Below are 15,085 nucleotides of genomic sequence, written 5' to 3'. Positions count from 1 at the left end.
CGCCTGGACAAGACAAATCAATAATCAGACCAATCAAGTGTGTCAGCTTGACTTTTGCTTCAAACCACAGACGTAGCGTACTCTCGTGACCAATCAAATGAAGCCCTTATGACGGCAGTTGACAGTCTGACCTGTTTTGTAATTCAGATTATTCCACTGTTGAAAGGGATCACTCGCGGTGACCTAAAAGTCAAGTCATAAACCTCAGTATATCAGGAGTTATTTCACCATAATCCAACAAAACCAGACTGATTGCCGAATTGAGTATGCTGCACTCCGGTAGCTAAGAAAAACCATGACAGAAATGCGCAGTGACGTATTCAGGAGCATTGTGTCATCTTTTCAGTATGATTGGTCTACACGCTGTAGCTATCTTTTCAGTATGGTCTACACGCTGTCGCTAGCTTTTGCAGGAGGCAAAATGTACACTCCGGTGACGGGTTCTTGACGTAATTGAAGCTGGACAAAAGGAAAGTCTCCGTGAAGCTCTTTGCACATGCAGTGAGTTTAGTTCCCGTTGAAAATGTCTTCTTGAGTAATTTACTGCATGCTTTGTATGATGAATGGACGCAACGCAACGGAATGAACAAACTGACTGAGTACATTGGAATACATCTATTACCTGGATAGTGCCATGTATTGAGTTTCGGGTCATTGTTAACTAGCTGGAGTTTTTTATCAGCAAAATGCAACAACAGTAAATTCACGGTGAAACTAATTAGTGGAACCATGAATCGTACAGACTCATTAGGACATGGCATGCTAGTTGTCTCTCCGTTCATTTATCTGCTCGATGCCCACAGTGCCACATTGTCAAATCGTGGATAAGAAGAAGTATTTAGTGAAAACAACTTCCATCCATGTGTAGACGTAATGCACTACTGATAAGGTTGTTGAAAATTCTTCGACAGCCCATGACCGGTTTCGCCCTTTTGGGGGTTCATCAGGTAGGCACAGCCCCCGGGTTTCCGCAACCTTGTGTTCACTTGAAAGCAAATTGCACGGAATCAGCGAAATACACCCATTTGCAAACAAACTTGGTTTTGCGATAGACTCACCCGGAACCCAGCTGGATCTCTCGTTTGTGATGTTTCCAGGCAATCTTATGAGTAGCGCATTATGTCTACACATGTCGCAATATCCCGAATATCGTAGCAACTGGAACATGAGGTGGCCTGGTGCAGCACACTCAGTTGCCTGGAAACATCGCAAACGAGGGATTCAGCTGGGTTCCAAGTGAGTCTCTCGCAAAACCAAATTTATTTGCAAATGAGTGTATTTGGCTAACTTCCATCCAATTCTCCATCTATTTTTATACTCTGCAGGGAAAATTTCAGAAAAGGACTCCCTTCTGCCCACATACACCATTTTCATGAGTGAAGAAAAAGTTGGGACACAGCCCTATTCTCCTGCTTTTACCATAAATATCATAAGACTCGCAAGCCAAAACACTCTAGCCCGTGCGCTGCTCACGGCGGAAAAGCCAGAACGATGCAACCTGGTGAGCGCGCAGAATTTTTCTCATGAAACCCATCATGACGTAAAATAACGAGATGAGCATCGGCAAAACGTCAGTTAACATACCGCATCAGCGTGGCATTCAATGTCAGTGGGGTACGTGCATGTTCCGTTAACTTCAAGAACCGACATCCCACGGGGGGTTCATAAAAGCCCAACTGACGCGGTAAAGTAGAGGTTCGGATTGAAGTAAGTTTTCCGGGACTTATTATAACTGAACCGGTTTTTTATCCAGACAAGGTCTGAGCACTTATGTGGAGCTCTCTCACATGATACTCCATTATTCTGTCCTTATATGAAGAGTGTAGTTGGAATGTCCACGGCAGAAGGTGAAAAATTTGGTAGGAAACCGGCATAGTACAAGCAGAACGGTCAGCCGAACAGTTTTGATGTCACGAGTGATGGTCGGATTGGACTAGCGTATTTCTCATGGAAGCTTCCAGTTTAATGAGACAAGATCATGGTTTTGTCCACATATTTATAACATATGAATCCAAGCATTTTCTGGTACCCCATATGTAGTGTCTAACGAATGTTACCGAGTAGATACGAGGCATCAAGTAAGAGTGCCATAAAGACCATATTAAGAATGGCTGTGCGAAAAACGCTCTCCTGAACAATGAGTAAAAAAGTCCTGATTGGCGACGTAATGAGATAAAAAACGAGATGACGTCATCATAATCTTGAGCACACTTGTTGCATCCATTTATAGGTTGTGCAGTGCAAAAACCAACCAGTCTTTGTGGTGATAAACAAAAGAAAACACGTGCAAACTATGCAACAAAACTGTATCACGAAACATTGCACAGATGGAAGCAAAAGTCAAAAGTAACGCACATCCGCATCGATAGTGCTCAAAGACCCTTTAACTTGGTCTCATCACGCTTTTTGGACGTTTCCCGATCGGTCTGGGCGTGACCCTTGCCATGAACAGTTTTATGAGCGCTCTTTCCGTAGAGTTGATCCAAAAAGATGCCAGAAAAGATCAGCACGGTTCCGATCCACTGTCGCGTGGTCATTACATGTTCGAACAGAATAATGGAAACCAGCACAGTGAAGAACTTTCGCGTTGTGGTTACGATCGAGCACATCAACGACCCGAAGTTAGTAAGCAATGTGAACAGAAAGATCTGGGGAATGAACAGAAGGGAGAGTTTGGACATGAAACAATCGGATGAATGTGCATCCGTTATTTTCTCGAAGCCAAAACACATTTTATGGTGGGGGACATCTGACGGCGGATCGATGTATTTGGGGCAGGAATCTAATCCAAGTTGGTCAGTCTGTACGCATAGGTTCCCTGGACTTGTTGTTAACGCTAAGATTGGAGCTCAGTATCACGCCAAACCAATACAGCCCAGACATCTCCTTAGCGACGGAGGTTCCAGTACCAAGAGATAAATGATTCTCGTTTGGAAGACAAAATCACCTCATTTTATTAATCATTATACTGCGGGTGGGCCGCTTGGAGACCACTGAATTCGCCCGAGTTCGTCAGTAGCGTGGGTGGTAGAAGCTGAGATTTCGAGCCATGTCTAATAAGGTAGATACGACCATATTCAAAATGTACCGAACAACGTATCCGACAGCATCTAATTTCAGTGTGTGGCCAGTCCAGTGAAGGAGCTGTTGCCCAATTCCACACAAAACGCCTAGGGCTTACGCGGTCTTGGAAAACAATTGTACAGATTTGAGAATAATAGCTGACGGCTCACAAGCGGCTGGGTGCAGAAATAAAACTTCCGGGAAAATCAGAACGAAGGAAACCTTTCACTGTGGTTTGCTTGAGGGTTGAAAGGTATAGGTTCCACTTTACCCACTGTTTTTTCTTGTTTCATCAATTACTACCAAATACTCACGAGCGAACAAGAATATTAGGCAAAATTGAACGCGAACAGGTTCGGATTGGCGTTTGTGATTGTGAATGACGCGTCAAGTGAATCTGATGACGTATAAACTGAATGCGCTGTGTGAAAGATGTCCCACTGGTTTTTCTTGTTTCACCAATTACTACCAACTACTCACGAGCAAACAAAATGTTAGCCAAAATTGAAGGCGAACAGCTTCGAATTGGCGTTAGGCAGTACGAATTTGAATGACGCGTCAAGTGAATTTGATGACGTATGAACTAAATGCGCTGTGTGAAAGATGGTGAAAGCGTACTCCGCTTCGTATATCTGGTTGTTCTCTTTTGGGACCATGCGTTTTTCCAGTGTCACTGCAACTGCAGGCGAACGGATAGAGAACATAGGAAGTAGATACATCTAATGCTTTGTAAGCCATACTTATGGAGTTAACTTGTTTTGGTTCCGAAAAGAAGACTGCGCGACAGACCCCACGACAAATTCTGGCCACGGGTTGAGCAGGCATGATCATCTCAAAGTATTTGCTCAGTATCTAAATCAAGGCTTCTTTGCATTGCAATTTGGTCAACAGATTGGTATGCGTCAAGCTGGGTTTGCCAAAACATCAAAGCTTGCGCGGCGATTTTTAAATGACGTGTGAGCTCAGCAGATTGAGTACAGTTAAAATAACCGAGATTCCAGGCTCCCTACAGAGTACAAGAATACCACTTGCAGGGGGGGAGTTGGAATGATCTTTCTTTCAGCCTAGATATACGGAAATACGGGGGTCTAGAAGGATACGTATCGTTTAAAAAGAAGCCAACAATGAAGTCTGTTCATTCGAAAAACGTTCGGTGGATACTTTTTAAGAGGATATTTGATCCCCCAACTGGAATGATACTTGATGCTGGTTCCTCATGATAAGTCACGAGGCAATGTAATTCCCGCCATGATAGTTGATGCCGCCACAATGAAATACTTTCCGTTTGTTTGAGATTAGCTGAATGTGGGAGAGAATCTATGACAAGGACAATAAAAACAGGCCACCAACAACATGGAAAGACCAGAGCACTGACGTTCGTGTTAAGTGCAAGGGACAAACTAGATTCTCTACGAAGAAATAACCTGTTGGGTTCGGATGGAACATAGTGTTAGCGGGAACTCGAGGACTGGGCCTAGGTGACGAGTCCTAAGATGAGCGGAACTGGTCGTGGGCTCTCGGAGAATTTTCAGCAATCTTATGAGTGGCGTGCTTAGTGAGGAATCAATCTGCTTATAAAGAAAATATTGCAAGACTCAGCATCAGCAACAATTCACATTTGCATGGGTGCTTACTTATCTTTGGATAGTGCAATCACATAGCGATGCAAAACATTCGCGCAACGGCTGAGAACAGCTAAGGGATGTCATATAATCCGTTTGATAGTGTATGCAAAAAGTGAAGATGACGCACCTACTTTAAACAACATTTCCGGTAATACCAATAAACGATTCTTGCTTAAATCTATGCTAGAAACCCTGTTTCAAACAGAAACACTACCCACCAACAAACTGGATTCATTCCTTTTGTTAAGCTCAAAGTTCTTCATTTTTCTATCAAATGAAACCAAAAGCATGATTTGTTGTGTAGGGTGTCTGTCGGTAGCTCAGCAGAACGCAGCATAATTATGAATAAAAAAACGAGTACACTGATGATGTTTCGGTTGAGATACTGTTTCATTGGCAGCAACAGATATGAGAAGTGTTCCTCTCCAGAGTAGTCACTGAACCGCGCGTCTACTTTGGTGTAAACGCAGTTTTTTGATGGCTTCTAAAAAGATGGTCTTCATAGTGATGTCCATTTTGAGGACGACGGAAGTGGAGCATTTGATGTTCTTCAAACTAGACCACGAACAGATGACGTCACCTTGATTGGTGACAGAAGCTTGGCGAACAGATTGACATTCACCTGGTCAACCATTAACAATGTCGTCAGATGACACACACTAAACGGCCTGCTTGTGGTGATTTTTTATGTGGTTTCTTTCCGCACTGACTTTCTACGACCGTTGTTTGCATCCACGTATGACTTCAAACACTTTTAACTTTGCTTATGACAAGTGGTTTCGGACAAAAGTTGGAAGTTATCTCCTGTTTGGCAATCAGGTGTAATAATGTTAGTACTAATGTGTAATAGCAACACCATTAACGGTAATCACCGGTTCATAAGTAAACACTAGCAAGGATAAGCACAAAAGTGTTGTTTTTATTAAGATCTGATAAACGGATACGTGGAAGCCCGCTTGGGAAAGAAATATCGCAAGAATGCGGCCGAACAGGCCAACCAAAGCTTTTATAAGATGGAGTGTGAATGACTACCATATTACTTTATTATCTTTTCATTCAATCTCCCGTGCAACAGCGAACCCTAACGGGACTCCACCTGGTTCTGTCACATACTTGTTCGTTGTTCAGAAGTAACACTATACAGATAAAAGACGTGATATCCCAAGTAGTGTTACGGATAAAACCAAACGACGAATGTATGACTTTGCCTGCGGACAAAAGTTGGAAGTTATCTCCTGTTTGGCAATCAAGTGTAATAATGTTAGTACTAATGTGTAATAGCAACACCATTAACGGTAATCACCGGTTCATAAGTAAACACTAGCAAGGATAAGCACAAAAGTGTTGTTTTTATTAAGATCTGATAAACGGATACGTGGAAGCCCGCTTGGGAAAGAAATATCGCAAGAATGCGGCCGAACAGGCCAACCAAAGCTTTTATAAGATGGAGTGTGAATGACTACCATATTACTTTATTATCTTTTCATTCAATCTCCCGTGCAACAGCGAACCCTAACGGGACTCCACCTGGTTCTGTCACATACTTGTTCGTTGTTCAGAAGTAACACTATACAGATAAAAGACGTGATATCCCAAGTAGTGTTACGGATAAAACCAAACGACGAATGTATAACTTTGCCTGAGAATCCAAAAATTCTTGAAAGAGGAAGGAAGAGGAAGGGCTTACCTGACCAACTGCACTCGTCAAACCGAAAAGTGCCAATTTGTATAGTACAATCGGGTGCTTTTGCGCGAATTGAGCGAACAATGCGCCCTCACCGGTTGCTATTAAAGCTGCAGAGGAAAGCATAATGAAGAACCTTTGCTAAAGTAATTGAAAAAATAGAACAGCTGAGGCAAAGCAACCGAGGGCATTATTACGGACACCCATGTCAGTGTTCACACTGATAATTCACTGCGGGACATCTATAAAACTTACCTTTAAAACTCCAAGGCATAAAAAGGTATAGACAGCGGAAGGAACTGGGAACCATCAAGAGTAGCAGATTTTCTCGCTTACTCATCCGGCTGAATGCAGCAAGCAAGGCACCAGATGACGGCCGATAGGATACGAAATAACTTTTAGTTCTTAAGTTATCGGTCGAACGGAGCCGGGATATTGTCAGACCGTCCAAACAGGACAAATAGGGGCATAAACCAAAGCCTAAGCCCCCAAAACTTTCGGCAAGGTAGTGGATGCCGACTTAATACAGCAGTGTAGGCAGTTGGGGAAAAGACACCGACAAATAGGGGCATAAACCAAAGCCTAAGTCCCCAAAACCTTCGGCAAGCTAGTGGATGCCGACTTAATACCACAGTGTAGGCAGTTGGGGAAAAGACATTGGACATGTTCCAATTCCAACGTGGATAAGTAAGAGTTCGTGTTAATCAGACCTCTGTTCACTGATCCGGCCGGTGTGAGAGTCTATGAGTGTCAAAGCCCACAAAGGTAATAGAGGTACACTAACTGTCGCACTATGAAAACCTCCAGTTAGTTTGCGGTTGATGGCCTAGTTGTGTTTGGCGACGATTACATCAGCCTACAACAACTGCTTAACCTTACCAATCAATTCACTCCCCAAAATGAACTTGAAAATGACGGCTACGGAGACAGAAATTTCCCTATGCACAAGCCGGGTTTCTCAGCCATATTCGCCTTCAAGTATATTGGCTTAACTATGCTTTTCAACAGCCGGACCTAAGAGGTCGACCTTCACATCGACCGCGCAAGAATCGCTTTCTTGCATTTCATCAATACACTTCAAGACAAGCGTAAAATCGGCCGAAATGCTAAAACCCGTATATACCAATATACCATTTAGGTGGTTCCTCCCTGTGTTTGTGCACCGTAACCCTTGAGAGCAAATTATCTTCGGAGATTAGATTTATTGATCATTGGTATCTGTTGTCGATGTCCAGTTTCTTGGTGCGATTGCCTCTCCCATGCAACATCACGCAAACGCTTCCAAAACCTAGCAAAAACTGTCGACTTAGTAGATTGGAACTTCCTTTGGAAGCTATCCATGGAGCCCACGATACAAGTAGTCTTAGCTTCGCCATGCCTCGACTGATGGTGTTGGCTTGATGGGTAAAATGTGGATCAACAGGACAAAATCTGATATCCATGGACCATGGACTGAATCCATATATGCACCAGATTCGCTTCCGATAGCTGTGATTAAGCTGTAAAAACGGCTATTGAGCAGTATTTAGTAAATACCACAAGCACTTTAACCCGACAAACACCACTTTCCTCGTCAAGCGATTCCGGGCCATTAGTTCAGTTCGGTTCGGTTTGAAAGCTGTAAACCATGTGCCGGCGTATGGAGTCAGTTGCTTACAGCAGCGTACAGCACATGAACTATGAAGTGCAGAAGAACAAGAATGAAACCAATGGATAACAGATTAGTGATCGGGAACATGAGAGTAAATACAGTATTTCCACTTGGTGCGTAACAACGCCACGTCAGTTGTCTGTGATACCTCACCTCAAACACTACATACACCTGTGCAGCTAAGGTGTTTTGTGTTTCCCACCTTCCGTCTCCATGTCGCGCTTTGCCCAAACTGCTGTATTATCCAGTTGCATTCTGTTTCAGCAAACAGGAAACTGCGAGACAATCCATCACTTGAAAAGCGGAGACCGTGACTGAGCCAGAGCAGTTGGTGGAACCGACAGTTGACATACCGTTAGGAAACATTTGTCGCACTTTCACATTACCAAACCAATTCTCCAATGACCTATGTGCGGTGCTTCAAAGGTTCCAATGGTCAAAGGAACAATGTTCGCCTGCCTTTTGCCAACAGGCTAACATTACACCAAGCAGGACACAAAGCCAAAGGACAGCGGGACGGCTTTGGTGTTTATAGCACTCACTTTGTTAACAACGTTGCCGCATGACGGAATACAACAGCCCAATAAGCTGGATCTGCTCACTGCCCCTAGTGGCCCTGACTGTATGAGCAGCTTTAGAACGGCACTCTACATTTCGACTGTGCAAAGCATAAAACAATACTAATAGGGTTATTTGCTCCATTTCGAATTTAGGAATCTGAAACAAGTGGAAGGATACCAACTGCAGATCACTAGATTCTTATCGGGGAGAAAGCTCTATACCAGAAGATACAGCTAACAGTTCTCCTATAGCTAATCTAATTACGGATTTGAGAAGGGAATGTGGCAAGGGCAGACCTGACAAACCAATTTTATGCACTTAGGAGGATACTCCTCGCAGAGGAGTATACGGATTAGGGAAAGTTGACGGAAATGCTTGATACACTTCTACGGAGAAGAAATCGTCACAACGCAGCTTGATGAAATGAGTCTGAGGCTGCTTCCGAATCTACAAGGATAAAAATTGTTGGCCTTGCCTATAAGTGGTGATGTTCGAGGAGTTTTCGTAAGGTAAAAATGTGGCCAGTGCATCCAAAGACCGGAAGGAACTCAACGTGGTTTTTACATCCCTCGCAAATACTGGTAAGCATACGTAGGTTGATGACCATGAACAACTTATTGATGATGCTAAACTAAAAATTCGGTGATTCTTAGACTTAGATCTATCACCCTAATCAAAGATAGGGATGATAATAGACATTTGCCATTCCTCCGGTATTTTACTCATCTTCCAAATGTTCTGCACAAGTTTTGTTAGACTGTCAATGGGTTGTTTCCCTCTCTTTACACAATACAGGAGAAGGAAGTATGCTTCGTTTCACCTCAAAGGTTTAATTTCGTTTTACAATTTTTCTGATAGAATCGACCAGCTCACGCCCCACTGTGAAGCTGGTGATGCGGTATTCATTGTGCTGAGCGGCTCTAGGCATCGGAGCTGTTTTTGAATTGTTTTGCCCACGGAAGCAGGCATGAATGTAGAATTTTAAACCATCTTCCTCTGTAATAACTTCACTGACCGGCGGTATTCTTGGTCCAGTGTTGCGCGTAAGTTGAAAGAGTTTGACTAGTTCCAATAGCTAACACCCCTTTCATTTCTTGGGCTTTGCTTAGTCACTCCTCTCGGTCATTCTTGGGTCTTCGCGCCAGGCGCCGCCTTAGAGATCCTGCCGGGTCTCATTTTGGTACGATGGACTGTCTTGATCGTCTCAGTCAGGGATACGTGTCACTAGGAGATCCACTTCTAATTGGACCATGACCTCATTTTGGAACGAATAGAGTTGAACGCTGACTAATCACCATCCAATCGGTTTGTTTAGCGTTAGCAAATTGTCTAGACAGCTGCTGCTTCTAGACTTCTTCGATGACCAAATCTTGCATCTAGTGAAGATTATAGCTTTCTCATTGATGGTGATCAGCGCATAGTTGTAGGAAGAGATTGACAGTGTCGGTGCTAGGAGCAGCCATACCAAAGAGCCATCCGAGACGGTTGTCATGAATTTCGATTCTTCTCAAGAGGTATTCAAACCACCATCCAGAAGAGTGGTGCCCATGAACCATGCCATCTGTAAGAGTCTCGAAAGTCCTTCACAAAAAGCGTCCTTGACAGTGTCAATGATGGGGCTTTTTAGCGCTCATGCACAGATGACACAGAATTCGGTTTTTGGTCGTTGACCGCGGACCCTGATAAACGTAGCCAGTGTGACTACACCCAGCTGACTCTTTATAAAATCCAACCGAGAAGAGTATTTTCAGCTCTCGCCCTTAACGCCATTCAGGATTACCTGACACAATGAGAGTGAACTGCGAATAAACTTAGCTATATTGAATCGCGTTCAGATGTAGTGCTGTAGTAAAGTCCTGTGTGTGTGTTTCAGAAACGCAAAATGCGTAAACCTTTAATAAGGAAACGGCATAAGCAAGAGTTGTCTGTTGACTCACGTGACAAAGAGTATATACATTAGACGCAGTCACGTTGACCAGATTCTTTAGTGGTGGTAGCGTATATTTGGGTCTCACAGTTCTGGGTTGAGTTTAAATACTCATGCCAATAATGGTAATTATTAATCGTTCCGATGTAGCATCACTTCAATGCCACGTCACCCAAAGGAAACATGAGGGCTGAGCTACTGTCAAGATTCCAAACCTAGATGGGAGTCGTCCAGCTGTAGCACCCTTTCGGTGCTTAACTGCCATGCCACCCGAAGGTTGCACGAGGGCTGGGATACTGCCAGGTTGTCCAAGCCTAGACAGGGGAAGTCGAGAGGCAGAGGTCGGGTTAGAACCACAGACCTTCCGGTCAGTAAATTCGCGCTCCAACCACTTCGGCCATCTCGCCCCTAGGTAGGAGTAGCCGAGGATGAGTTCGATCCACGGACCTTCCGGTCAGTAAATCCACGCTCTAACCACTTGAGCCATCTAGCCCCCAAAACAACAAGAGGGATGTTCAGAAAAGTCGATAGCGCCCAATGTTGGACAAGTAAATACACAAGAGTTGATTCATCTACGTAGTCAAAGGTTCTTTGAAGTCAGGGGAAACTGTCATCGATGGTCGGCAGTACGTGTGTCTCCGTTCAGGCTCTCAATGTGAAGAAGTGGTCAGCACACCAACATCTGTCGAAATCCTGCATAGAACTCTCGGATTTGCATCTCAGGTGAACAGAAAGGACGTCGTAGTATAACTGAAGCCAGTAATTACGTTACAATTGTGGTAAGACTTTTGCCCAGGCGGTTGCAGCAGCCGATCCTGGTGCCCTTCTTGAACGGGATTATAACGATTTTCGCCTCTTGGTTTGCTGGGTCGCACTCTTATTTCAAAATCACTTTAACGATTCTAGAAAAGGGAAAACAGAAATATACCCTATCAACTTCAAACGAACCTGGTATTAGTTCATCCACTCCGGCGGTTTGGTGGTGTTTAAAAGCAGAACATGGTGTGACTTCAGAAGCCTGGGGAGAGAGGGGCAGATGATCAACTAAACTGCTGTTGGAAATATTCATCCCCGTAAGCATGACGTTGGTTCTTGTTGTACGTCAAATTTCCAATACTGTCTTCGGAGAACTCAGCAAAAACCCGTTCATTGGACTCCACTATGTGTGAGAGTTGAAGCAATTTCGGAATATTCCAAACTGCACTGCCTTGGGCTAAGTTCAGGGCCTTCTGACTCTACCAGGCCCTTCCATTCACAGACAGGCGATGGCTTCGCTCACTTCTAAAAGATATCCTGGTTGAGTAATCCAACATCGGGAGGGATATGTTTCACACCAATGGCGACACAGGCTGTTATAAAATTCAGTATTTATTTGGCAGGCGTTGCATATCTTGCCCCAGTTGCAGTCAGCGTCTCCAAAGTGTGTGCAGATTGCCTCGATAAAGCTTTTCGACTTTTGGGTCAGGTTTTTCAACAGCCGAACAAGAAGGTTGTCCCTTAGGTTCCCCGAGTGATTTATTGGAGATTTAAACCAAAAAAGAGCATGATCTGAAATGAGGTGAACACTCTACAAAGGCAGATATTATGGCCATATATCCAACCTGACTGTCTTTCTTTACTGACGGAAAGTCGGATAGCACAATATCATCAAATGGGTCTAAAACCAGCACTATGGGGGTTTCAAGTACATAGTGGAAAGACACCGTTATCATTTTTGTTGGGGTCCAAGCTAACTGGGTAGCTTGTTTTCATTTACTCTCCACACTGTATTCAGTGAGTACGATGACCTGCTGGGTGACACTACGCAACGACAGATGCGGAACAAAATTACTGGCAATTAGACATTTTAAGGGTGCTAGTGAGCCAGGATATTACGAAGCCTAGGCTTCAACATGAAGACGATAAGGCCACCCGGCAAATACTCCTGCTTAAAAGCCTCACAGCAAGCCAGTAATGCTTGATGGGGAATGCTAAGGTATTCCAGTTTTTAAAGAATAGGTTGATAGGCGCTCATGACCCAAAAACAGGAGAAACATGAGAATGTGTTATTCTGATCTTTACCCGTTTAAGTGCTTCATGAGACCCAACAAGTGTCATCCCGGCAACACTCAGCAAAACTTAATGTGTCACGGAGATACACAGGCTGTCACACCATGGCAGTGCCTAGTCTCTTTGTCAGGGTGTACGGAGGTGTCACACTGGAAGTCGCTGTGACTGTGTAGACTCTGAGGTTTACGAAACGCTATCGGATTGAATTTCGGGATTGTTGACCCATCCAATGAGATATTCGCCCTATAGCGGTAGGGTTTTATCAGAATATACAAAATGTGGCTGCTGAGGTGGGGGGAAAAGCCTGGGAACAGTAGAGGGACGTCGACATTAGCACTGTTTCGTTTACTTGTCCGGATGTATGTATACCCGGCAGTGAGGAGTGAAGCCTTTAGTTACAAGCTGCGGCTGTGCGACAGCTGTTAGTGACTCGAGGTGAAAATACCGCCTTCTCTTGCAAACTCTGCTTGGAAGACGATTCAATCGAAAAATAGCAAAGCGAGTTTTCCTAAGGAACATGCGCGCTAGACTCTGCATCCAAACATGGAGTACAGGGAGGCTAGGTGTTGGATATTTATCAGATGATTAACATGGTACCAGAGACTCGTAGGTAATATGGACTTTGTACTGATTACCGCTGCACCACGGTAAATCTCAATAGCCCCATAGCGGAGCATTCCACTACATGACTATAATCACATGACGCGTCAGTTCACTTAAACTGCAAATACCTGCAGACAGTATCAGGAACACGCTTGTCGTTGTTAAGATGGTGATTTGGTGAGCAGTGTGATTGTGACAGATGTAGATGAAGAGGTGACTGTCGCCTATCCGATTCTAGACTTACCGCAAATAAGATAAATGACGGACCACATATTCATGCGGAACATCAGAGTGTAGGAGCCGACTTTGTGTTTACTTAAGGACTCTTCAACCCCACCGGTTATTCCATCCAATAAGAGTGAGATTAACTGAAAGATGAATGTGTAGAAGTATGAGTGTACGAACCAACAAACATTCTCCACCGCCAAAGAAACTGCCAGTAGAGGTGACGTTGTTTTTGTACATAAACATCATTACTCCCATAGAGATCATGGTCACGAATAGATACTTCTGAAGGGGATACTTCCGTTTTGCCAAAATAACATTGAGAATCATGACAGGGATAGGTTTGATAGATTTACTAACGACCTGGACAAATAGAATAAGCTTGATAAATTGTACCTGTGTGGGGTAAGAAACAAATTTTAGACTGAAGTTGCTCGCGAACATTGCACCAATGTACGTAAAACCACACAGAGCGAATTTCGATTCGGTGACCTCCCCCCGAGGTTCTCTAGTGAAAGTCAGTGCTTTACAAGTAAAATTAGATGTAACGGGCATTACCAACTGCAGCAAAGGCGGTGTTGGCGAGGCATTGGAAGAGGAGCATAGAGAAGAAGTAGTTGAACCTGTCGTTCGAGTTGCCATAATTGCCTTTCGTTCTGGTGCGAAATGATCAAGTAATTTGAGGACTCACAATTTTTCTTGAATAATTCCGTATACAAGGTAGGAGAAAAAGACACCCACGGCACAAAATAGTAGGAATGCTAGCTCACGTAAGCGAGAATTCATTGCCACAGGGCAAAACGAAAACAATGACGGAGTGCGCCGCCGAAATACGTAAATTCGCAAGTTGTAATGACCTTGAAACGTTGCCTTCGTGGTACAGCATTAGGGTATCGAATATGCACGGCCATTCAACAAAGGATCGGTCAGGTCATCAGAACGAGCGAGTGAAGGAACCATGCGCCAAGTGCATTGCACAAGGGAACGAAAACACTCACACATTGCAAAAACATGGGTATTTATCCGTTCTTTTCGTCATCAACGTCGTAGTAGCGAACTTGGGCGAGATGGCCCAAGTGGTTAGAGCGCAAATTTACCGACCGGAAGGTCCGTGGTTCGAACCCGACATCTGGCACTTAACTCCCCCTGTCTAGGCTTGGGCAACCTGGCAGGATCCCAGCCCTCGTGCAACCTTCGGGTGACATGGCGGCTAGGCACCGGAAGAGAACGATTCGCGTTCTCCTTGAGGGACAGAAACGGAGAACCGACAAATGACCCAACAGTGGTATCTGAGGTTTACAGAGAACACTATGCGCGTCTGTACTCAGTCCCAGCGTCCTCGTCACATCCACTCTTGTCAAGGCGAAGCTACGAACAGCCGCTAACCGACTTGGTCTTCGCGGTGGAGGACATTCGTCAACTCTTGCACAAGATCAACCCATTCTGCGCGTTGGGGCCCGACGAGGTCCATCCAAGGATCCTGAAGGAAACGTCCCCCACACTGGCAAACCATTTACACATGGTGTTTCGTCAGTTGCTTGACGGAGGCCGCCTTCCCTCTGCTTGAAAGGAAGCGATTGTCACGCCAATCTACAAAACTGGTGACGGACTATCGCCCGGCTGCTACATGCCTATAAGCCTCACTAGCGTGCCGTGCAAGGTGATGGAACGCATTCTGAAGCGAGCTATCCTAGATC

General features: G+C 44.4%; 2 protein-coding genes across 2 annotated transcripts; one reads left to right on the top strand and one right to left on the bottom strand.

Annotated features, from left to right (window-relative positions):
• Positions 1-2,066: 2,066 nt before the first annotated feature.
• On the bottom strand, positions 2,067-14,198 carry T265_00113 (hypothetical protein; the record flags this gene model as incomplete). The annotated part of the gene is made up of 7 exons (XM_009163770.1): positions 2,067-2,648; positions 6,376-6,482; positions 13,408-13,531; positions 13,569-13,751; positions 13,785-13,912; positions 13,947-14,044; positions 14,080-14,198. 7 exons carry the CDS (start codon positions 14,172-14,174, stop codon positions 2,373-2,375), a joined length of 1,011 nt encoding a protein of 336 aa, XP_009162034.1.
• T265_00114 (hypothetical protein) lies at positions 2,445-2,696 on the top strand (the record flags this gene model as incomplete). Its single annotated transcript, XM_009163771.1, has 1 exon — positions 2,445-2,696. The coding sequence occupies one exon, from the start codon at positions 2,445-2,447 to the stop codon at positions 2,694-2,696; it is 252 nt and encodes an 83-aa protein (XP_009162035.1).
• Positions 14,199-15,085: the final 887 nt, after the last annotated feature.

Source organism: Opisthorchis viverrini (genome assembly GCF_000715545.1).
Source record: "Opisthorchis viverrini unplaced genomic scaffold opera_v5_1, whole genome shotgun sequence".
Lineage (NCBI taxonomy): Eukaryota > Metazoa > Platyhelminthes > Trematoda > Opisthorchiida > Opisthorchiidae > Opisthorchis > Opisthorchis viverrini.
This window is presented reverse-complemented; position numbering and strand designations above follow the sequence as displayed.